This window comes from Squalius cephalus, assembly GCF_949319135.1.
Source record: "Squalius cephalus genome assembly, chromosome: 22".
In the NCBI taxonomy this organism is placed as follows: domain Eukaryota; kingdom Metazoa; phylum Chordata; class Actinopteri; order Cypriniformes; family Leuciscidae; genus Squalius; species Squalius cephalus.
Genome location: NC_137143.1, coordinates 30296113 through 30320128, shown reverse-complemented (window position 1 = coordinate 30320128; position 24016 = coordinate 30296113). Strand labels below are relative to the sequence as shown.

General features: G+C 38.4%; 1 protein-coding gene across 2 annotated transcripts in view; it reads right to left on the bottom strand.

The window, feature by feature from the left end:
* pax7a (paired box 7a) overlaps positions 1-24016 on the bottom strand; it is a 60646-nt gene that overhangs the window by 8305 nt on the left and 28325 nt on the right. For both annotated transcript variants that reach the window (XM_079856860.1, XM_079856859.1), the window contains exons 6-7: positions 18239-18404; positions 17008-17204 (exon numbers count right to left, since the gene is read on the bottom strand). In XM_079856860.1, coding sequence (XP_079712986.1) covers positions 17008-17204; positions 18239-18404 — 363 coding nt within the window. The remainder of the gene's footprint in view (positions 1-17007; positions 17205-18238; positions 18405-24016) is intronic.

Sequence of the window (24016 nt, the reverse complement as noted above, 5' to 3'; positions counted from 1 at the left end):
AAACGTATCATGTAAAAAAAAGCATAAGAGAGAAAGCTGAAATAGTGTTTGGGGCTGGAGAAGTGTTTTCCAGGAAGCCTCACACATGGTCTTCCCTCTAAGGCGACAGAAAGCATCCTTCCCAGCATCAGGTTCACGTTGCGTCTCGATACGCTACGCTGCCCTTTGACTCCCTTTGGCTGCTAAACCAATTAGACCATCACGGAGCTGGTTAAACACACACAGACGTGACACACACAAACCCATACATGTGTGAGTTTAAACGCAGTTCACATCAGCTAACCCAAAAAAAAAAAAAAATCAACCTGCAAAACAACCGCTTGTGCTCGGTGACGACGCGGCACACGCAAGCGGACCGGGAACATTAATCACATTAAATATTCCCAAAATGTCTTGCAGGAAATATGGAAGACTTGAGGCACATCGGACGCATAACTCTGGTTAGTGGTTTCCTCAAGCTAATTCTATCAGTATGGAAACCCCTTCCACGCACATGTGACATGCATCCACATAAGTGGGAGATTCATTGCCGTGTCTTTATAAGAGACACATGAGATGTGGCCATATGGCTGGAAGATTCATACGTTTCCTGATTATAGCAGATTAGTGAATGGAAAGCACAAGTAGCCCTTGTTGGTGGCCACACGAGGGGGCCGTGACGGCAGCTGCAGGGGTGGGACAGATTTAGTCAACGGTTAATTGAAGCTTGATTACACTGCTTCCTTCTTTATATGCACATTAAATTAAAGCGGCAGACAATCAGGACTGACTCCTCTATCAGCGCTTCTAATTATAAAGCACCAAATTCCAGCAGCGCTTCCTCAACAGAGCCGCATTGACCTCCTTTAGAGAGCGAATGAAGGGAAATCTCTGGACCTTTGCTGGAAAGATAGAGCTGTTATTTTCTTCACATTTTGTAATGTTACACTCCTCATTTACATAAGATAAAATACTGGTATAGTGCTGCATTCACATTGTAGAAAGCATCCTAAACGGGGTTACAATTCACATCAACAAAAAAAGTATGCTTTCTCAACAAATGCACTGTTGGTTTCAGTTTATATATTTAATCTGCTTTCCCTGGTGAATTTGTGAACTATGTTGTGAAGCAAACTGTCTGCCACCACACACTCTGATTTTGCTATGGATCAGTCCTCAATGTCACATTTTTTAGGATTTCAAACATAGTGCAACAGGCATGCTATAAAAATGGCTGTATACTTGATTCCAAAGGAGAATCCTAACATTAGCATATCGCTAAGCTAATAGCAACACTTTAAACTGATCAATATCTTAGAAAGCTGCACAAATAAACTTTTGGACTAGTCTTACCTAGTCTGTCTAGGTAGGCAGCTCATTATTCAGTCATCTTTTTTTGTATGTGATATGTGTGAATGTTTATGATATGATAGTAAAAACTGCAAAAAGTAATATTTTTGGCATTATCTTCACAGCTAAGCTGTGTGTTTATTGCATTAAGAGCTCTCCAAAAAGGTCTCTGGCAAAACATCTATAACATACTGAAATATTTATCGGTTTATAAGTCGTATTTAGTGACGGCTACTTTTGAATGGACATCAGTGAGGAAAGGCCTAGTTCTGGCATATACCAACGGGACTATGCTAACCAGCCAAACCTTGACCTCTATAGGACTCATTCAAAGCACAAGGGTAAATTAAGAGACATTGGATGCATCATTATTTAAACTGACCAAAACATTTCCTTTGTGTTGTTCTGTGTTCAACTGCTTTTTAAACTGTTCTACACATTGGGAAACTGTGACCTTGACGCACCTTGACCAGAAGAGGCGTAACCGCTGAACTTCGCTGCAGGGGAAAGATTAAGCTCAGCTGAGATTGTATTACAAATCTACCCAACCCAGAACATTAACGCAGCTAAATAAACAAAAATCAATATCATTCAGACTATTAATCTGATATGGGAGTGTGTGACATATCAGACTCCATGGCAAAACAAGCACCTCCGGCAAACGCCGCCTGTAGTTCACCAACTAAATAAACCCTCATTTCACATACTTGAATCCCCCACCCCTCCCAAGTAGACTATACATTTCTTTCCTTTGTTTCTCTATTGGACTATATCTTCCGCAGCGCTTTTCTGGTTTGTTGTGCGTCGTGTGCGCGGCAGATAATGGAAGTCAGGGCTCCAGTGTTTAAAGGACACAGCCCACAGGCAATGCCTTCCTCTCTCCAAATAGATTACTCCATAAATAATAATAAAAAACTAATTAATTCTCCAACTTCTGAGACCCTCCAGCCTGAGGCGGCGCAAACCCAGAATTGTAAATTGATACAATGTGCATCCTTTCAGATAAACAAATAGTGCATGTGCAACACACTAAAAGGGATTCTTTCATACCACTCTAATTTCCTTAACAGTCAAATTATACTTTTTTTTTTGTCTGCTTAAATGTACGACGAGTCCTTTCGTGTTTAGTCAAGCTCTGGAGAAACAGCTCGACAACTGCGGAGCTAAAAGGAATCTGTCTGGTGCAGATGACAATGTTTCAAGAGGCAATTTTCCCAAAAGCCAAACATTAAGCTCGCGCTACAACTGCACATGCACTCAATTTTACATGTTCACCAGAAGAAAAGAAATAGCACTGGAAACGAATCTGTATTGGAAAACGGGACTCTTACTTCCTCTATATTAACGTTATAGTTATTCATTTGTCCTTACTAGAACCTTTTTGGCATGAAGTGTTCTTTAAAACTGAGTCAAGAACCCTAAAGTTCTATATAGAACCCCATTTGCACTTCCGCAACATCCAGCAATAACTAAAACGATATAACAAATGTCTTTTAGTGTCTCTTTCTGACCTCTGTTGTGTTGCCTTATGCTCTTTCAAGAGCTTGTTGTACAAGTCAAATTAAATATGGCATCTACTTAGACTAAATCTGATCACCGAGCTAAAAAACAGATGTACTACATTTCAAAATGAAACATACTAAATATACTAAAGATAAATGAAGCAGCAGATCCGAAGAGGGAAACGCAGGGATGGCAGACAGATAGAGAGGATTTGAGGAGGGGGTTTGGAGAGACAGGGTTTTTTTTTTAAGAGTACAAAGACTCCAGTAGGACTGAGTTTGCCTTAGGGCCAGCCTGCCAACAGAGCAGATAGCACAGGCCTCTGCACCCTCGCCAGGCTCTCGGCCAACACACACACACACACTACTCTTAATCTAGCCCAGAGTGGATTAGAGAGTTCCTCTCACCACTAACTTCCCCCAACCCTAATGCCCTCCAGTGGTACCTTCAAGTTTAGTACAGGTCAGGAGGGCAGACGGAGGGGAATAAGCCCACTCAGTGTGTGTAAGTTATCTGAGACTGACAGAATATCATCTCTTCCCTTCACAGATCTGTGCGACTGATAGTCGCCTGCACTGGAAATCGTGAGCGGTTTTTCACACTCCTGCTGTCAATTGTTTGTCTGTGTTTCAAAGGACAGTCCTGGGGCCAAGATTATGGCAAATAACGCTTTCTGCAATTTATCAACCCCTTCGACTGACACCCATTCAGGATTACTGCAGAGTAATGTAAAATACAGAATCTTGGGAAATAATTCAGCAATCAATTTAGTGAAATTATGAAACATGTTTCAGGCAAACCAATGTCAATATTTAGTTTAATACTGCAATTGATTTAGACCAACATATTGGTCAGTTAGACCAATTCATTGTTCAATATTTGGCAATTTTTTATATTTTCGTCGTCAGCCAATACTCGCGACTTGGTCATTTAACAGAAATGTTAATTCTTACTCGCGTCTGTTACGAAATTCACCAAGAGCCGTATCAAATGACATCTAAAAAAAATAATATTTAAAAACAAAATTTTTATTAAGTTTAAATAAGTACTGAGTAATATTTGTAATAAATATAATTACAAAAAATATTAAAATTTTTTTTATACTTTATTGTAAATATATATTGAGTAACATAAATAATAAATACAACTTTTATTGAGTTATAAGACATTAACATTGTTTAAAAAATAAATGCTAAAAACATTTGTTTTTATTAAATATTAAAATGCTTTTTAATATAAAATATTTATATTGGCCACCCTGTTTTTATAGATATTTAAAAACAATTAATCATGGCCAATTAAAGTAATATAAATTATTTGGGGGGGGGGGGGGGGGGGGGCATTTAGAAAGAAAAAATATATATAATATATAAAAAGCAATATATATAAGCAATATATATATATATATATATATATATATATATATATATATATATATATATATATATATATATATATATATATATATATATATATATATATATATATATATATATATATATATATAACACACGGATTGGCTTTTTAACAAGACTATGGTTTAACCGCTCTCCTACACTTCCCATAGTGGTGCTCATCTGAGACAAAATGACTATTTAAAAATAACAGTGGTTGCATAAATTCAATTAGAGGCTTTTGGTCACGGTGGAAGGGGAGCGAGGGCCAATTAAGCAGCCTGGGAGCCCTGAGCCAGCCTGACTGCTGACACAGAACAGATGACGGGGCCGCTCGCTGTTCACAGGCGTAATTGGCCAAAGCACATTAATCAAAACTGAAAAGAGGCTTCTGAATAGAGGAGGGAAGGAGAGAGATACGAGGAAGAGAAAGAGGGGACAGAAATTGGGGAGTGGGGGTGAAAGTGAAATGAGAAAGATAGAGAGAGGTGAGAAAATGAAGGAGTTGAATACAGACATGCGATATGACACAACTAGAACGTTCCTGTTACAATAAACTAAGCATTCTAGCTTTTGCATTGCAGAAACAGTAGCTCTGTACGTAGCGCATCCTAAAGAGTCAGTAGCGTAACCAAAACGGAACATAACAAGTGACTGATTTGGAACACTCTACAATTGACTTTCAATAGAGTTTAACATTAGCATTTTTCTAAGGCTCAGTGTGGCACGTTCTTCTCACAGCAAGGTTCAAGTCCCGGCTGAGTCTTCTGTGTGGAGTTTGCATGTTCTCCCAGTGTCTGTATAGGTTTTCTCCCAGTGCTCTGGTTTCCCAAACAAAACCCCCAAAAAATGCAGTATAGGTTTGAATTGGATTTGAATTGGAGATGCTAAATTATCCATAAGTGTGAATGCGTGAGTGTGAGTCCCAAGCCATGTAATGGGGAGTGTTGGGGAAAGACCTGGTGACCTACCCCGGAAAAAACATCGCCAAGAAATTCATGGATGGCCCAACGTTATCTCACGACCAATTCGAACGAATTCGTACGAGTGATTAAAAGGTGGCTAATTCGTACGAATTCGTAAGACCTCACTCGTACGGTTTGTCTAAACTCACGTGATGGGTGTGTTTAGGGGCGGGATCAAGGGTAGGTCATTCGTACAAATTCATACGAACTCGTAAAATACGTACGATTTAGCAAAAATCTTATGAATTCGTTCGAGTGAGGTCATATGAATTGGTACGAATTAGCCATCTCGTAAAATTCGCCCAGAGAATCACCAAGAGTCGGATCGGATGGGACTGAATGAATGATGATGATTTTACAGATTCCCCCTTGGATGATTGTTTCCACAGTGCATTCTGGGATTGCTGACTTTGTTTTTTTTTTGTAAGTCTTTATACTCATGATTCCTTCAAATGCTGTCTAGGTAGGAGCTAGTTTGAACCAGGGCGGGAGGTCCTCTGGAGGAGAAGGGAGCGTGTGATAATCCTGCTCAATTACACTCTGATTGACACTGACAGAATCTGGGCTCTGACATACAGGACACAGATGAAAGCCATTATCGGCTGCTGAAACAAGCTGTCAGTCCTCAGAGGATGTTTACTGTACTAAATAGTGTGCATATGCTCTCTACCTCTCTCCTCTGGTCAGTCACACCTCACGTCAGCAAACACACTGACAGCCGCAGACAAACACTGCTCAGAGAGGCATCTAATGCATGATATACTGGCGATCACATCATATCGGCCAGGATTAGCGCTTTAACATTGGAAGCATACAAAAACAGGACTTATTTCAATTCAGTCAGCACACTATTTTTTTATATGTAAACATAAGCATGAATTTGTTTTTCTACTGTACATTATAATATTTTGATACTTAGTATGTACCAGTAAAATTCCAGATAGGATCCTTAGTGTTCATTTACAGACAAATTAATTTTTACATCATTATTGGTTATCGTGACATAATCTGTTATCAATATTGCACCAAATTTCTATATTTCTACATGGGTGCATCCATCTCTGGTCAGATAAATTCAAAAACTGATCAATAAAATAAACTTGTGTAATATTTGGCAAAATCATATTAAATTTTTGCATATTGTATTGCCCAGAATTTATATATTTCTACAATGGTGCGTCTATAATCTGTCGCTGTACATATAAATAAAATAATAAAAAAAACGGACCAATAACTGATCATTCATAAACTGAAAATAGGCTATAAACTTGCATAATATTGGCCAAAACAAAAATTAAAATAATTCAGCATATTGTATAACCCAGAATTTCTATATTTCTACATCTCTGTTCTATCTCTAAGCATGTTTTCATAGAGATAAGCAAGAGATAAGCAGATAAATTCAATAACTGATAGAATGCCAGAATAAGATGCGTTTATATTTACAGTATAAATAAAATAATAATAATAATAAAAATTATTATTTTTGCACATTGTATCACCCAAAAGTCCTATTTGAGTGCATCTATAATTTAAAAAAGCATTGAGTCAGTGTTTTTTTATACTGACCTTATACTTTTTTATTCTGACCTTATACCGTATTTTAAATATCCCCACAGATCATGACCGCAGTCTATCAGCTAACCGAAGGTTAATATGCCTTCTGTTTGGATGCACTGCAACGTGTGGAGTCACAATAGTCTATTCTTCTCCACTGATATGCTTGAGTGAGTATGGGATGGATTCAGCCACCAGGAACAAGCCAAACCACACACACACACACACACACAGAAACGCACACCAAAGCTCTCTCAGAGAGAGAGAGAGAGAGAGAGAGAGAGAGAGAGAGAGAGAGAGAGGCAGGAGGTTTGTTTGCTAAAATCAGCAGGGGATCAGCACAGTGAAAAATGTCAGGTCAAATTGTTCTTGACAGTGTTAATATCTGCACCTCACAGCAATAATTACATGTAAATAAATAGCGAAATAGTGCTCAGCTGGAGTCTAAGAGGAAAGAACTGCTCGTGTGAGATAGCCAGCTGAGACTCCAACCGCTTACAGGCTCATTTTACAGAAACTGAGCCAACATGAGAGGAAAAATAGACAAACTCAACTGAACTTGGGGTTTGCTAAGACAAGCATCACTTTATTATTGCTTATACTTCTGAACAAGCCCTAAATACTAAATATTAACCCTATAAAGCCTACTGTATCATATGTGATATGTGAATTTCTAAAGCCTCTAATTAATCAACATGGTCAAAACTTTGCTTTAAAACCTGTTGCACACAATCTACGGCATGCCTTCTGTCGTCTGATTGATAGTTTATACATTTTTAGCAAGGAAAAGGCGTTTTAGTGTAATTGTAAAAGAGCATTCCCTCCCTCTCCCTTCGGCTTGTGGTTCTCGAGTCTTTTTGCTGTGAAATCTGCACTGATTTTTGTCAAATGAAAGAATAACTTTCATATTGTTAGTAATATTTCAAGATGAACACCTACTGGACTGAAGCAACTTAGGTTTACTTGAATATCAAAACATAATTTAAATTATATATATATTATGTTTTGCCACCCACAATAAAAACTAGAGCTTTGATCATAAAAATAATTATAATAAGACATATTATTGGGATATAAAGAGTGACAACATATTTATATATTCATTTTGTGTAAGTAGTCTGTTATATTGTTATTAAGATCTCCCTGATTTACAAGCTATAGAAATGTCATCTTATTTTTTGACCATAAAACTTTCAGTATCTGCATCAAAAAAATCTTTTCTGTTTTCCTCCTCAACCATGAGCTCAATATTCTCACTATATCATACTATATGAGTCATAAAAGCCTGATGCATCAAACATGATGGGCAACATAAAACACATTTTTTTAATACTTTGTCTAATACTGTTCCATTAAAAACAAAAGTCTTTCACTGTTATTTCACATGTCAGGTTGTACATGGTTAAACTCAGGTGCGTAACTGTTTGTGCTGAATCATCACAGTTCAAATCATTTTCCCAAACCACTTTTTCATGATCACACGCACACCTTTCATCTGGCAGATGATAAAATGGGTGAAAAACAACTTTCATTGAATGAGTGAGACCAGAGCATGGAGACGACAGCTGTCCCATGATGCTGCCAGAGTCCCGGCTCAGCGAGGGTCAGTGCGAAGGCAACCCGAGAGGGTGCCGGTGTTTGGGTGTGTGTGGTTGGCATGGCGGGTGTGAGTTCGGTACACTGCTCATTGGAGTATTAATCACACCGGTGCACCTGTCAGAGTGGCATGTGGAACTAACACAACGCACATTTCACTAAGACGACATCCAAAAAACCAAGGGATACCGAGCGAGGCTTATCTATGTCTGTTTAACCCCACGGTGACCCTGCAAAACCTCACCGGGCAAAGGTTACCTGGCAAAAAACGCCTTCACCTGCTAATAGGTGTTAAAATCCACTTTTACAACAGTGACAATAAATTGTAGCGGCAGCAACCAAAAAGATACCGAACGTGCCTCTGAACTTGATACGTCTAAGCATCGTAAATAGTGTTTTACTTGTAGCTACAAACGTTTTTGGACACTTGAGCCACCCTTAGAAATGTCTGAATGTTAATGCATTGAATATCAGGGATCATTTCTCTTCACTAACATTATTTTTCGTCATAATCAGCTGGTGTTTTGGTGATTTTTAGTGGATGTATGAAGTCAGTTCTCCTCGAGTTCACACAGATGTAGTTCAGCACATTAGCTATCAACATAATCCACGAACCACAAACAAACACAGTCACACAATACTGACTGTCTTCATATTAGACACTACACCAGCTGTTTTAGCATTTCAGATCTTTTTTATCTAATGCAATGACATTCAGACATTGAAAGAGTGACTTTAATGTTCAAATACTTCGTTGGGTCACTATATTAAATGCTGGGTTGTTTCAACCCATGTTTGGGTCAAATATGTACAAACTCAACCGTTGGGTTAAAAAAATATTTTTTATTTTATTTAAACCAATGGGTTGGTTTGTCCATATTTGACCCAAACATGGGTTGAAACAACCCAGCATTTGTTAGAGTGTAACAAATCCAAAAAACTTCAATTACACTATATGAAATAATATATTTGGCCTCTACTAAAACAATAAATATAAGTCGTTCAGCATGTTGTGGTCTCTAAGTAATTGACATAAAAGATACGATCGGTGCATGTGTGTGTGTGTGTGTGTGTGTATGTGGCTATATGCTCTCCATTCTCCATATTATGGGCATTTCCAGTTGCGTGGGACACACGGCATATGAATTGGTCTCAGTCGTTCCCTCCTTTAAATCCCTATCTCCTAGGATTTGCTGAAATTTATATTGGCTGCCTCTGCAAGATAAATGTAAATCGCATTCCCTTATATTTGCTATTTATCAGGATGCGGCAGCTCACTTTCGGCAGGGGAAAATATCTCTCACCCGCATACAAACAGCCTTGCATTTAAATAGCATTTTTATTGTCCGCCGTAGCCTTTCATCTGAACGGCGGGAAAAGCGTCTTCCTCTCCAGGGGAAGGAGAGGGAGGGAAAAAGAGAGACCAACACAGAGTTGTCTTGAGCAGCCTTGAAGGAAGCAAACGGGGAGGAAAAAGTGCAGAGAAATAAATAAATAAAGAGCAGAACTCTTTTTCTTTGAGATGAGAGAGTATGGCAGTATTGGACTCAACGGGTGACTGCTAGAAAGCCAAAGATGGAGGTTAAAGAACACAGACAGGCGTGACCTGAACTCATGAGAATGACCACCTCTGAAAACACCTGACCGATATATTCTTCTGAACTAGACTCTTCAATTAGACACTTATTCTTTTTTGCATTTTATATATACTGTAGTAAATGTGAGTGGTTTTGTGTAAACCCACCGTCACGATGCTAGAGTTTTGTGAGCGGCTCCCAGTTTATAAGATGCTGGTTTCTTTCTGGTCAAAACTCAAAAGTCAACCCTCAAGTCTCCATGACATTCAGGTGCCTCCTTCAATGTAAATCTAATGGATTTTTTTTTCAACCACCAAGCAAAAATTTTAAGCTCAGTCATTTTTTTTTTTTTTTTTTTTATAAATCTCTTATGCCCACAAAAGCTGCATTTATTTGATCAAAAATACAGTAAAACAGTAACGGTGTGAAACATATTTACAATTTAAAAGAGCAGTTTCTATGTGAATATATTGTAAAATGTAATTTATTCCTGTGATCAAAGCTGAATTTTCAGCATCATTACTCCAGTCTTGATCATGATCCTTCAGATCCTTCATGATCCTTCAGAAATCACTCTAATATGATGATTTACTGCTCAAGAAACATTTCTGATTATTATCAATGATGAAAAATGTTGTGCTGCTTAATATTTTTGTGGAAACTGTGATAGGCCTACCTTGCTTGCAGGATTCATTGACGAATAGAAAGTTCAAAAGAAAAACATATATTTGAAATATAAAACTTTTGTAACATTATAAATGTCTTTACTGTCACTTTTAATCAATACAATGCATCCCTGCTGAATCAAAGTATTAATTTCTTGAAATAAATAAATAACCTGACCCCAAACTTTTGAATAGTAGCATATGTGCCAAAGTGTACTTAAAATGTATGATCTGCAAAAATCAGTGCTAAGTTTGAGAAACAGAATAAGTTACCCGAATCTTAGAAAAGAACGCTAAAAGTTTCGTTTGGAACCTAAAAGAGTTTTACTCAGAACTTTTTTAGCTTCCACAAAGACACTTCTAATGTACTGATGCTTTAAAGAACCCAGAAACCATCAGACCAACCTGAAGAACCTTTACAGTACAATGAAACATTAACAGCGTTTGTAATTACAAAAGAAAGGTTCAAGGGCCCTCAAACCAGTGTCCAAGAAAAGATATTAGCCATCATGGTTTGACATTGGCACAATCACTTTCCATTGTCATCAGGCCTAAGACTACACTTACACGTAATGTCTTCTTCAGAGCCGTAAGCCTGACACCAAAACTACAGCTTTTGTTTTTTTGCCTGTGGCGATGATTTTGGCTGTCTGATGTTCTTGGCAGCTGCCAAGCAGGTCTTGTTTTTTTTTTTTTTTTTTTTTTTTTGGAAAGCCTCTTATAGGTCTTTTCCATTACTGCCAAATATAAACAGTATCTGGGCTTCTAATTATTAAGTATCAATTCCCCCTCTCGCAGCGAGCGCGCGCGGGGTGCGGATGAATGCCGCGCGCTCATCCGCTTTGATTCGTTCGTCGGGAGAGCGTGCCAGCTGACACGGTGCCCAGTCTAAGGCTTAATGCACAAGTTTTTAATAATGTGTGGGACTACATGCGTCTCAGCGGCTCATTGATATTCACGTGCCTAATGTCTTGTCAAAACTGCGAGGCGAGGGAGCCGGCAAGAGAAGCGAGCACTTTAAATTTCTGAGGTAGGTTTCTTTCCTTTTTAGTCAACGCCAGCACAGGGTTCTTAAACGTAATTCATCCCCTTTTTTCCAAGAAGGACTAATGGAAGAGGGAGAGGGTTGAAGCTTCTGCGCGCTTATCTCTGTCTGACAGTCGCGAGCAGCGGTTGGCGAGGGCTGGTGTTAGCGCGATGCTGTGCGGTGCGGTGCGGGCGAGCAGGCCCGGGGACAGGGATCAAAGAGAGGCTCGGGTGAGCGCAGTTTCTCTCTCTGATCCCTCCGGTGCCGAGACTCAACCCCGCTCGTGCGCTGCCGTACGCACTCACTCACTCACTCACTCACCCATCCGTCCGTCCGTGAGCAGAACCTCATTCCACAGCACAAACACACTCCCACGGCTCTCATTTACACACGCACGCACACACCTACCCCTAAACCCACCCATCACAGAAAACTTTCTGCATTTTAGATTTTCAAAAAACCTCATTCTCAACCTCATTCCACACAAGGACAAGGATTTTGGAGGATTTTGTCCCTAAAACATAGGGTAGGCTACACATGAATCATGCACACACACACACACACACATACACACCGATCGTATCTTCTATGTCAATTACTTAGAGACCACAACATGCTGAACGACTTATATTTATTGTTTTAGTAGAGGCCAAATCTATTATTTCATATAGTGTAATTGAAGTTTTTTAGATTTGTAAAATGCTGGGTTGTTTCAACCCATGTTTGGGTCAAATATGGACAAACCAAGCCATTGGTTTAAACCAATAAATTGGTTTCCATGTTTAATGGGAACATAGTAGGTAATGATTTTTATACTGGATATATTATCTTCCCCTACACTAACCCTATCCCTAAACCTAGCCATCACAGAAAACCTTTTGCATTTTTACATTTTCAAAACACTATATTTATGATTTATAAGCTGTTTTCCTTAAAAAAATTAAAAATAAATAAAAAGTCCCCATGAGGTCAAAATTAACTGGTATTACTATCCTTGTGGGGACATTTGGTCCCCATAACATTGCGAATACCAGGTACACACACACTGCCACTTCTGCTTCCTACTGTTGATACACACACAAAAAGTATTATACTTACGATGTGATCGTTATGATATGATATTAAAAATTCTCTCTGCAACAACCTTTTCAATCTCTCAACACTATGTACTACTGATAGAAACTGTACTAAAAACTACTGATTAAAGTAATCCCAGTATTATGATATTGCCATGGCATTTTTTATTAGATGTATTTACATGTAGGCCTACCTTTGTAAATGAATATGGTCATTCTGTAATTTTGTGTCAAATTGTCAAAAAGTCAAAGAAAGCCTATGTTAAATATTCTACTTTTATTTTGTAAGCATCCCTCTTACCCCCAATAAAATACATTTTGAAATTCAATGTAATTTTCATAGGGAAATAATGGCTTCCCAGCGGAGTCTGCAGATGCTGTTTCCCTCTCTCTCCCAGCAGGTGTCCCTGTCCGGCAGAGCAGTGGAATCCACCTCAGACGTCTCTGCCAACGAACACATTTCCCAGGACCCCTCTTAAAATCCCATTTAGAGAGGCATAATAGCCAGCATGAGCACCTGACATCATGATGTTCAGCGTGGTCTCTCCGGCGCTACTGTTCTCTGTGTAGAAACAGGAAACTTCTGCCTTATTTTCTCTAGATAACATCAATTAGAGATTTTCTGCTTGGTTACGGGACACTGAGGCATATTAGTCATATCAGTATGGATATTTGAAGGGTCATCGGGAGAAAATATAACATGTTTGTAAAATAAACACAGCTTTTTTGTCTATTGGAAACTTGTTTTCCAGCATCTTCACATACTTTTGCATGTCTTCTACCCAAAGGAAGGGGGGAAAAGCGTGTTTTCCCTGACATCTCCCAGAGCACATGTTCTTATCCATCGCCTGCTGTGCGACAAAATGAAATGGGGCGATATGGCTCACCTCAACCCAAAAGCATACCTGTGGGCCAGCCAACTAATGCCTAATAGACCCCATCTGACACTGCATCACTCCCAGAGCCTAAACTTCTAATCAAGGACTACGACAACAACAACCGCTGGTGGATGGCTTTTCCACTGGCCTGTAATGGGAAAATGTGCGCTGTCTGGATGGGTTACAACAAGACCTGTGCTGAGATCAGCAGGGGTCCATTACCGCCCGCCACTCGGCCACCACAACCCATTTACAGCCAATCGCCACATTTTGGTCAATCTGTACCAGCAACCAGTAGCCCATCAAAAGCAGACGTTAGGAGAAATAGGTCTTTGGTCTGAGCACATGCGCCTATCTCCGCCAGACAGGTGTTGTCTGCAAACTTCCAATATCAGGGAGTTATCTTTCATCGAAAAAATAAACGCATTTTATTTAAAAAATACGCTTTTTTGACATTGTCACAGGAGGCAATGACATCTGATGTTTTGGAAAGAGAAAAGGTTACCGGCAGTAACAGATCCACTTTCTTTTTATTGAACAACCAGCTTTATTTTACTAAACAACTACTGACATACGACCTCAAGTGCCTTAGTGCGTTAAAAACATGGTGGCAAGAGAATAAAAGACACCAAAGTTCAATAAATAGTTCAATTAAATATTATTAATAATATTGAATACAATTCTTCCACCTATTATTTGAACTAATGGGATCATGAACTAATAATGAATAGTTTAATAAATGTTAAAGAATAATGTAACAAATGTATTGCTTACAGTAAAAAGTCAAAATCAGTTGACTTAACTTAAAAAGTGAGGAAACCCATCGCCTTAAAATGATTAATTAAATAATCTTCATGTAATTGAAAAAATTAAGTTATGTGAACTTGACAATTCCACATGACTTTTTTTTTTTTTTGCAATTACGCATGAAGTTTATTTAAGAATTTTAAGGCACCGGGTTTCCTCACTTTTCTTAAGTTAAGTCAACTGATCACTTTTTACAGTGAATGCATTTCTAATGGGAACTTACAGTGTTACCTATATATTATATTACATATTATTGGAACTGTGAACTGAGAATGAATGAAGATTAGGGTCAGGTTAAGTGATGCCTGATATGACCTCAGCAGATGCTCTTGCACCTTGTGAAACAGAGATGAGGATTTTCCATGTGAAAGCTACGCTTGTGCAGACAGTTTGAGTTGTGCCTGAACTCTGCCTCTCCTGTCAGAAACTGCATTTATCTCCTTACAATGAGAGCTTGATGACTCTCCCATATGGACGAGAGATGCACAGAGAGAGAGAGAGAGAGAGAGAGAGAGAGAGAGAGGGGTCCCAGATCAGAAAAATTAAGAAATTTAAAGTGAATAATTAAATTAGAAATAATTAAAAAGCTATTTGTTTTGATAAGGACCATTGACGTACAAATGAGGGCATCCTTAAAAATATTATAATATACACTACTATTCAAACGTTTGAAGTTTGAACAACTCATTCTTAATTATTTTCCATTAAAATAATTGAAATTATATTAAAAACAAGATTATTCCTGTTAATTAAAAAAAAATTATTATATATTTACAAAATGTTAATATATAACACTGTGTCCCCTTTACTATCTATTGAAATTCATACATTTTTTAAATAAAACCAAAATAAACATACAGGTCAAATTTATATGAATCTATAAAACTATCAGTAACACTTTGCAATAAGGTCTAATTGGTTAACATTAAGTAATCCATTAACTAATTAGCAATATATTTTTACAGCATAAGGTTATAAAAATGTTCTTGTTCTTATAGTTCACAGTACATTAACTATTGTTGACAGATGCCACTTCTGATCTTAAAAAATGTATTAGTAAATGTTGAGATTAACATTAGCTAAGATTAGTAAATTCTGTAAAGCATTGATCATTGTTAGTTCATGTTAACTAATGTTAGCAATTGAAAACTTATTGTAAAGCATTACCACACTATATCAAGCGATCAAAACAAGCATTGAAACTTTTGAGTGTTAGTATACAGAAATATAGTGTTAAAACATTCAAAACATGGCCATTGTAGAAAACTTAAATCTATTTAAATCCTGCAGACCTGATCCACAGCATTAGGCAAGAAACATGTACTATTTAGTAAGAGAAAGTGTTTAAGAGCAGCTGAGAAGGAAGCGAGAGCAAGCGTCTCCATCGCCTGTGTTAAATGCTCCCATTAATAGAAAAAAGACCTCCATGTCTGCTGGTATTTACGGAGGTTTGGAGCGAAGGCATTAGAGCTCAAAGCCCCTGTGCCACGATTAACAATCTCTCTCACTGTAAGACGCCCATGTTATCCTTCCGACGTTGTAGTTACGAGGGGAAAAGCTCTTTTTTGTCACCAAATCCTTAATTCTTTCTTCTCTGGAAAAAAGAGGGTAATACAGAGAATGTTTCTCAATCTGCTTTGAGAGAGCAGCGAAGAGAAAAGGAAACCCCCAATAAAACATGTGTGAACGAAAGGGTAATTGTGGACAAATGCAGCATTGAAATTCATTTTCAACTCTTTACACACCATTTCAATCTTATTTTATGCTTGTTAGCCACATCTTGTTGGTGAGGGTCGGCAAGACTGCCCAGTATTGATGGATAATTGTGTATAATTCACTCCTTACATGCGATTTGCATCAATACACATTATTTTTTAATGCCGGGGTATTTAAGACAGAACCGTTTCTGGAGAAAGTCAGCCTATAATACTCATTAATGGGGACCAAAGAGGATAAGTGGGAAATTCTTGCAGAAACAGAACCACAGCAACAACAATCCAGACACGACACAACAAGAGATCCGCAAAACAAAGCAATTCGTGTCAAATTGCTCTCATGCACAAAAACACATATTCTCCAATGCTTTAGAGGAATAACAACTGAGTATGACGTTAATGAATAAAGCAACATAGATTTCACCCAAACAATGTCTTTAGATTTAAATGTTTAAACAGTCGATTTTCTCTTCAAGTCAACATGACCATATTTACTTTCTTTTTGGCACATAAGCCGCACAGGGATAAATGTTGTCCAATAGCGAAATTGCTATTGTTTTAGCGCACTTGATGATTCCCATCAAGTCCCATCTTCCTGTACTTCACATAATGAAAGTAAAATGAAAGCCATTTCATGCTGACTTTGAAGACTGATATAAAAAATGGCAAAGATTTGGGAATGATTATGATAAAGTTTATGCATGACTCAGGTGCTCTCTTTTTAAAAGCTGACTTTAAAGTGCCTGAAAAAGAAACTAAGCAAACTTCACAGGGTTTGTGCTTTGGTTTCTCTATATCAGAGCAAAAATGATCTGTTTCCACACAAGAAGCTGATGCTAGCTTAATTCTGCAGCGCTCTTGATCTCTGAAGCATGCTGGCGTTCATTCATCGCTCTGGAAAGAGGCCTCTGCACTAACCTGTGGCGAAAGGCCGTTGCTCACGGGATTCATGTGGTTGCTTGAAGCTGAAGGGCTCATGAACGTGTCTGAATAGCTGGAGAAGGAGTGCCGGTTGGAGGAGAGCCCGTAGGCAGAGCTGGTGTCCGCCGAAAGCCCACCCTGATGCATGGAGGATGGAGGCAGAGGCTGTGGCCGGTGTAAAGTACTGCTGCCATCTGAGACACACACACACACACACCATGAGACAGGAACAGCTATTCTACAGTATACTTACTGTGTACCTATACGAAAATACAGGGTAACACAAGGTAACTACATGGATTAAGGTCCTTGCACGCTGAGTCCGAAATTTTCGCATGCGTTTTTTCGTATTCGTGATTCGGTGGCTCTGAATTGTCTAAACACCATTCAAAATGCTTGCTACGGATGCGAAAAACGCAGAAAATCGAACCCGATCCAAAAAATTTTATGACGGACGAAAGTTTCGGAGGCAGTGTGCAAGCGTGATTGACATAACGTGAGGTCGTATTTATTTTTTAACGTGCGAAAATTTCGGATGCGAATTTCGGACTCAGTGTGCAAGGGCCTTCAAGGTTAGGTTTAGGGGTAGGTTCAGAGTTATTACCTATTACCCAGTTATTGTCATTACTATAATAAGTTCATAGTATGTACATGCGACTGTAAAATAAAGTGCTACCGCTATTTGTGTTTAACATTAAGTATCAAAATGATAGTAGAATATTTTTGGACCTCTATGGTAAAAAACATATTAATGCAGATATGCACCATTGTATTGAAATTAATAGGGTAAACATTTAGTATAATATGAAACCATAGTGACAAAATTTGTGAAAGCACGTTGTATTTGCAGGGTTATACACCACCTTATTTTGGAAGAAATCTCTTGTACTCACTAAGCCTGCATTTATTTGATCAAAAATGTTTTATTGTGAAATATTATTACAATTTAAACTATATTATATTATATTATATTATATTATATTATATTACATTACATTACATTACATTACATTACATTACATTATTATATTATATTATATCAATATGTCACCTATTCCTGTGATCAAAGCTGAATTTTCAGCATCTTTTGTAACAATTTCTTTGCTGTCACTTTTGATCAATTTAATGCATCCTTGCAAAAAATAGCCTATAAATAAAACTCTTACTGTCCACAAACTTTTAAACGATAGTGTGTATCTACAGGGGGTTATGGACTACTGTGCATTACCTTGCGAGAGAGTGGTGCCTGGATACGTTGACTCTGGAAGCTGATAGGTCGATAAGGTTGGCATGCCGGTGGGCGGAAACCCTCCGGGCAACAAATGGTTAAAAGCTGCCAGCTGATTTGCTCCTGCTTGTTTGCGCCACCTTGCTCTTCGGTTGCTAAACCAGACCTAATAAAAGAAGATGGAAGTACAATTTAGAAGAATAACCAAGACAGACAGTTGTGCAAAGACGAATACTAATCGTTTTAAACAAGATTTCATCCACATAACCTGTAGTGTTCCAGACAGGTTCATGTGCATGTGTGTGGCAGAGAGCGCGTCCTCATGGGAAACCGTCTCTTAGCTCATGGCGAGGTCCCTGTTGTTCTAGTTAAGTGGCTAAAGCTGTGATCTGTATAAACAGGCCGCTTTGAGCTCGAGAGGTCATATACGGGTCAGAGGTAGCCCACACATCTCCTCCACAGACATCTTGAGTATGTTTACCTACCTGTCAGACACTTTAAAGACTTTTCCTGCAGCAGTGTTGTCTGAAACACACATGGACGAGTACACACACATCTTTCACATTTCACATTCATAATCAAGCTACTACTGTGGATGAACTGTTTCGCTTTAATTAATGCAGACCAAGTAAATGAACAGTCATGATTTTGAGCTTCCCAAAAAAGCACTCTATGAACAAAACTACAAGTTTGAGACTTTTTCTCATTTAGTGTCATGAATGTGAACGCAAAGTTGTGACACCTCAGTGTGTTTTGGTAAGGATGTAGAAATGTTCTCCCTATGATGCAGTCAAATTGACATCCCAATGGTTTCCATGAGATTCAACAAAAATCTAAATTGAATATTCTATATGTATATTAGTAAATATCTACTGCAGTAACTATATTATCATCCTGCTCTTTATGGATATGCATGTATGTCTAACTTTATCTGCATATATACATACAGTATATTCATGATATATACAATATTGCATATCTCAACTGCTTGATTTATATTGTTGCAAAATGTGAACTATATTATCGTCCAGCTTTGCTAAATGTGACTATAAATCAGATTTTATAAACATTAACATAAGGATTTTCTGCAAAGCTTTGAAACAATGTGTATTGTGAAAAGTGCTATTTTATTTGATTGATGTGACTTTATTGTAGTTTGTCAAATATGAAATCTATATTTTATAATTTGCAGTCAATTTGAACCCAAACGGACGATATATTTTAATCACCAGAGGCACTTGAATGGCCCAAAAAAGAAGATTTTATCCAAACAATTAAGAAGAAAATTTGAGTGGTGCTTGCCCATGCATTATTTGCCAATTCAAGTCGATCCAACAGATCCAAACAAATGTTTATAAAGCCCCAGAGAGTCAGAGTGTTTACATTAGTCAGGAAGTAAGTCTTCAAATGCTTTACTCATAGTTGTGCACATTAAACAAGAAATTATTTTAACATTGACAAAATTACACACTTTGAGTCAGACCAAACTAACCTTCCATTTCAACCAGACTGACTTCAGACAGTTGTCTTGAAACGAGGACGATTTGCACATTTTAAACAGCTTCTCCTCCATCAAAACATGAATATAATTAGTGTCTCTGAAAGCAGCCCGCTCTATTTCACAGGGACAAGACCGCGGCCCTGCGTATGTGAAAGGTTGGAGGACATTGATCTATGCCATGCACTGGCAATTCATCCGCGTTTAATACACTGTCAGGGCAGTTCATCTACCGTTGTGTTTAAAACGGGCCGGTCCATTGTGCGTCCAGATGAAAGGTGGGGACAAAGGCCTCTCAATACACCAGGCTGAAAAGTGTCCACAAAGAGTGGGCGTCCCTTTTTAAACGTGCCTTTAAGAGCTCCACTTTCATGGTACGCACACAAGGACACACTCTATTCTGATGCAACGACACCGTAGACACACTCTACAAAACACACTGGCCCTTTCTTACAAAGCGTTGCTTACATTGTCCATGTGCAAAACTGTCAGGCCACTAACAGCTAGCATCTCATTCAGATGACTTCAATGGCTCGCCAACGTTTGATGCCACTAAAGATGACTCTTACCCATCTGTCATGCGTCGGATTCGAATATTTCTTTTTTTACGTGAAACCCCCACCCGACCGTCACCCTCGTTTCGGAGGGTTTAGGAGGAGACGCTTCACCCCCTCTGTCCGCCTTGAGCCTAAACCTGGTGTTCCAGACAGATAAAAGATGGTCTCGGGTCTTGAAGAAACTCGGGAATTGTGCTGGGATTCAAACGGATCTCCTAGTGGGAATCGGAGGAATGGTTTACGAAGAATGGAAGAACGCTGTGGCCTTCCCCCACAAATGCAAAAGTTTCCCGTTCTTCTGTGCCTCCTGACCCATGACCTCTGAACCCCACGCTCAAACCCTTCATCCTTTGATGGCCTCTTCCTTCTTTCTTCTGCCGCAAAGTGCAGACACTCTCTCCTGTGACATGAGCGAGGAACATTTAATCGTTCATAGCATTGTTTTTTTCATGCACTGGTCCGTTTTGAGATTTTGCTTCCTTAAACTCATCCTGTAGTCAATCATTTTATCCCTTAAAACTCATCTTTGATCACCAAATTTCATATTTTTTCCTTGAAAAACAAAGTCTTCATGCCTTAAAATAGCTTGAATGTTACTCTACACCCTTGCCTCATTTAGTATACGCGGTTCTATGAATATGCAAATGAGCCCCGCCTCCACTCACTCAGCTCAGAGATCCACTCGTTGACAATCACACGTTGATCTGATTGATTACAAAGTAGTTTGTGACGTCAGAAACACCAGTGATTTCAAAGTGTGTTTTTGAGACTGTCTTTGGTTCACTGCAGTTTTAAGGAGAAAATACTTAGCAATGGTGTCGACTTATGAATTTACACGTGGTTTGTCTTAAAGCATATTAAAAGATAGACATAGACATAAACAAAATTAAAAGCTTGATTTTCACATCAGGGGGACTTTAACTTGTTCTCTTTTAGACAAGTGGAACGAAAACATCCAAATGTACATTTTCTATCTATTTGCGTCAGTAGATTTCAATTACATTACATGTCTTTCTGACTCATTTCTCAAAATGAGTCAGAAATCTCATCTATTTTACGGACTGATTTATATAACATTTTATTCCTATAAACATAGTGATTTTTCTTCTGGTTGTTGACAATATTTTCTGATTTATGGAGTGATAAAAAGAGAAATCCAAAAGCCTCTATGTAAAAACCCATGAACATCTGCTGAGAAAGTCAATTCAATCATGTTGACTTTAAGCAAAAGGTCATTTAATCTCATCAAAGTCAAAGAGGTTTTGTTTTCTGCAGGAATATGTCAAAGCAAACTTTTATCGCCTTAAAATAGTGGTTTGTTTCTTCTCGGCTTTATGTTCGATCTCTTTCCTCCACATTCATCCTCACACATAAACTAATCTCTGCACATGCAAGACCACACAATCTGTAAGATGCATAATGCTTTGACAATTCATAAAGAGATTTCGGATCCATCGTTGTAAGTGATCCGCCTGCATCCCTGTGTCAGAGCGTTTATGACAGCCAGCAGATCTTGTGGCTTTACCATGTGCTCTGCAAAGACTCCCGTCTGCCTTAATCACACCAGCAGCCTGTGAAGCATTTCTGTCTAAGTGAATTTGCTTTTGAAAACAACCTGGCGTCACAGAGGTACACAAGTTAACTCTTATCAAGTTAAACATTGAGCCCAATATGCCTAAATAAATACAGTTCTGTTTTATAGCAGGGAGAGATGCGTCACCGTAGTGCCTGACCCGAGATTATGTGCGAGTGTGTTTTCTGGGTCGCTCCAGTCGTACCCTCTGAGCTGGATTTGGAACCCATCACAAAGTCACCTTGAACAGTCCCAGATTCCCCTTCTCGCTGTCTGCAATCCAGCCTAATTCCTCCACTGAGACGGTTTTCATCCAACCCACACCAAAACCACATGAGGAAGAGTTTCAGCGGCGTCCGCTGACAGCGGGTCTTAGCGTGAGATGACGGGCGAGAGGGAGAATGCTCAAACAATGCGGCTGATATAGGATAAACAGTTTATAATAACGATAAATAAATGAACAGGTTTGGTTTATGCATATGAATACATTTGCACAAGCATTCATTTAGAAGGATAGTTCACCAAAAATGAAAATTATGTCTTTTATTCACACTTATTTTCATTCTAATGACTAATGACTGTCATTTCTGTGAACACAAAAGAAGATATTTTGAAATAATGTCTCATGTTTATATAGCACTTTATACAATATAGATCATTTCAAAGCAGCCTCACATTAATAAATAATAGTGTTAATTTAGTTAAATTCACCAAAAATAATTTCAGCTGTACAAGTCACATTGTTCAGCTCAGTTTAGTTCAGTGTTGTTTAAGTTCAGTTCAATAATAGTGTCAGTGTTGCAAAGTTCATCAATTCTGAAACAAATTCAGTATATTCAGTAGAATTTACCAAAAAGTATTAAAAAAATTCAATTTCAGCCGTTAAGCAGCTCTACAGAAGGCAATGGCGTCAGCATTCAGCTCAAGTCAGCTCAATGTTAATTCAGTTCAGTTCAATAACTGAATGTCAATGTTGCAAAGTTAGTGTCATTATCCAGAGCAATCCAGTTTTGTTGCAGTTAAACTGATAATATTACTGAATATTCATTGTCTTTTAAACTCCAATATCAATGAAAGTCAATGCCAGCATTCTTTAAAAAAAACTTCTTTCGGTTGTGCAGAAGAAAGTAAGTAACAGAGGTTTGAAATTAAATGTGGGCAAGTAAATGATGACAGAATTTACATTTTTGAGTGCACTACTCCTTTAATCAATCACTCAGCTTCTCACACACTTCGAGATTTGAGGTGTGCCGAAGTGATGTGTGTCTGGCTGGTCGTGTGTACATTTGTTTTGATCATTACGGTCTATAAACCCAAAGACAGAGCAGCGTCTGGGCTCAACGCTGTCCCTGTGTCCAATGCGGGTGTCTGTGGAGATTTGTGTTTACTGCACACACCTGTCACGGATAAACGGGATAAACCTGTGTGCACACGCACAATGTTTCTTATTCCTGTCTTTTATAGGATGTTTCCCTTGTTTGACCACTGTGTACACCAAAACACACACAAACACCTGTGCACTCCATAAGTCACTGTCACAGTCGCCCGTAAATCCAGGATAGACTTGGACACGACAACAGTCTCCTCTGAAATCTGTTTCTTCTTTAGGAAAATTTTGTTAAGGGAAGCTTTTAAAAGGTTTCAGGCCGATCACCTCGTGTTTCAAAGGAATAAACATTAAACATGGGCGACATCTGTTTTTATACCAACAAATGCGATTCAGTCTAACAAGCAATGTGTTGACTACATCAAACAATCATTTTTTTCTCTTTCTTCTGTGGCCTGCTTGAATTCTCTCGCTCTCTTTCTCTCTGTCTGGCGCTATGCTAATTAACATTACTGGGAACGCGAATTGCAAAAAGGAGACTGGGATTACTTAGATAAGAATCAACGAACACAAAGCGGCTAAAAGAAAGTAATTTAAATTCTAATAATGCGAAACTGTTAGAACATTCTCACTGATGCATTGCAACAATTTTACTCTTTACAGTCTTCATAAATCCTATTTATTCTTTTATGGTGCACAAGCTAAGACTCTCAGGAACAGAGTTGCCTGTTGGGCTGGATGGGATTTTCTTGCTCACATTTTCCTGGTCTTAGGGTGCAAGGAATTGCTGGAATAATATATGGAATAAGTTTGCATGCAGTAT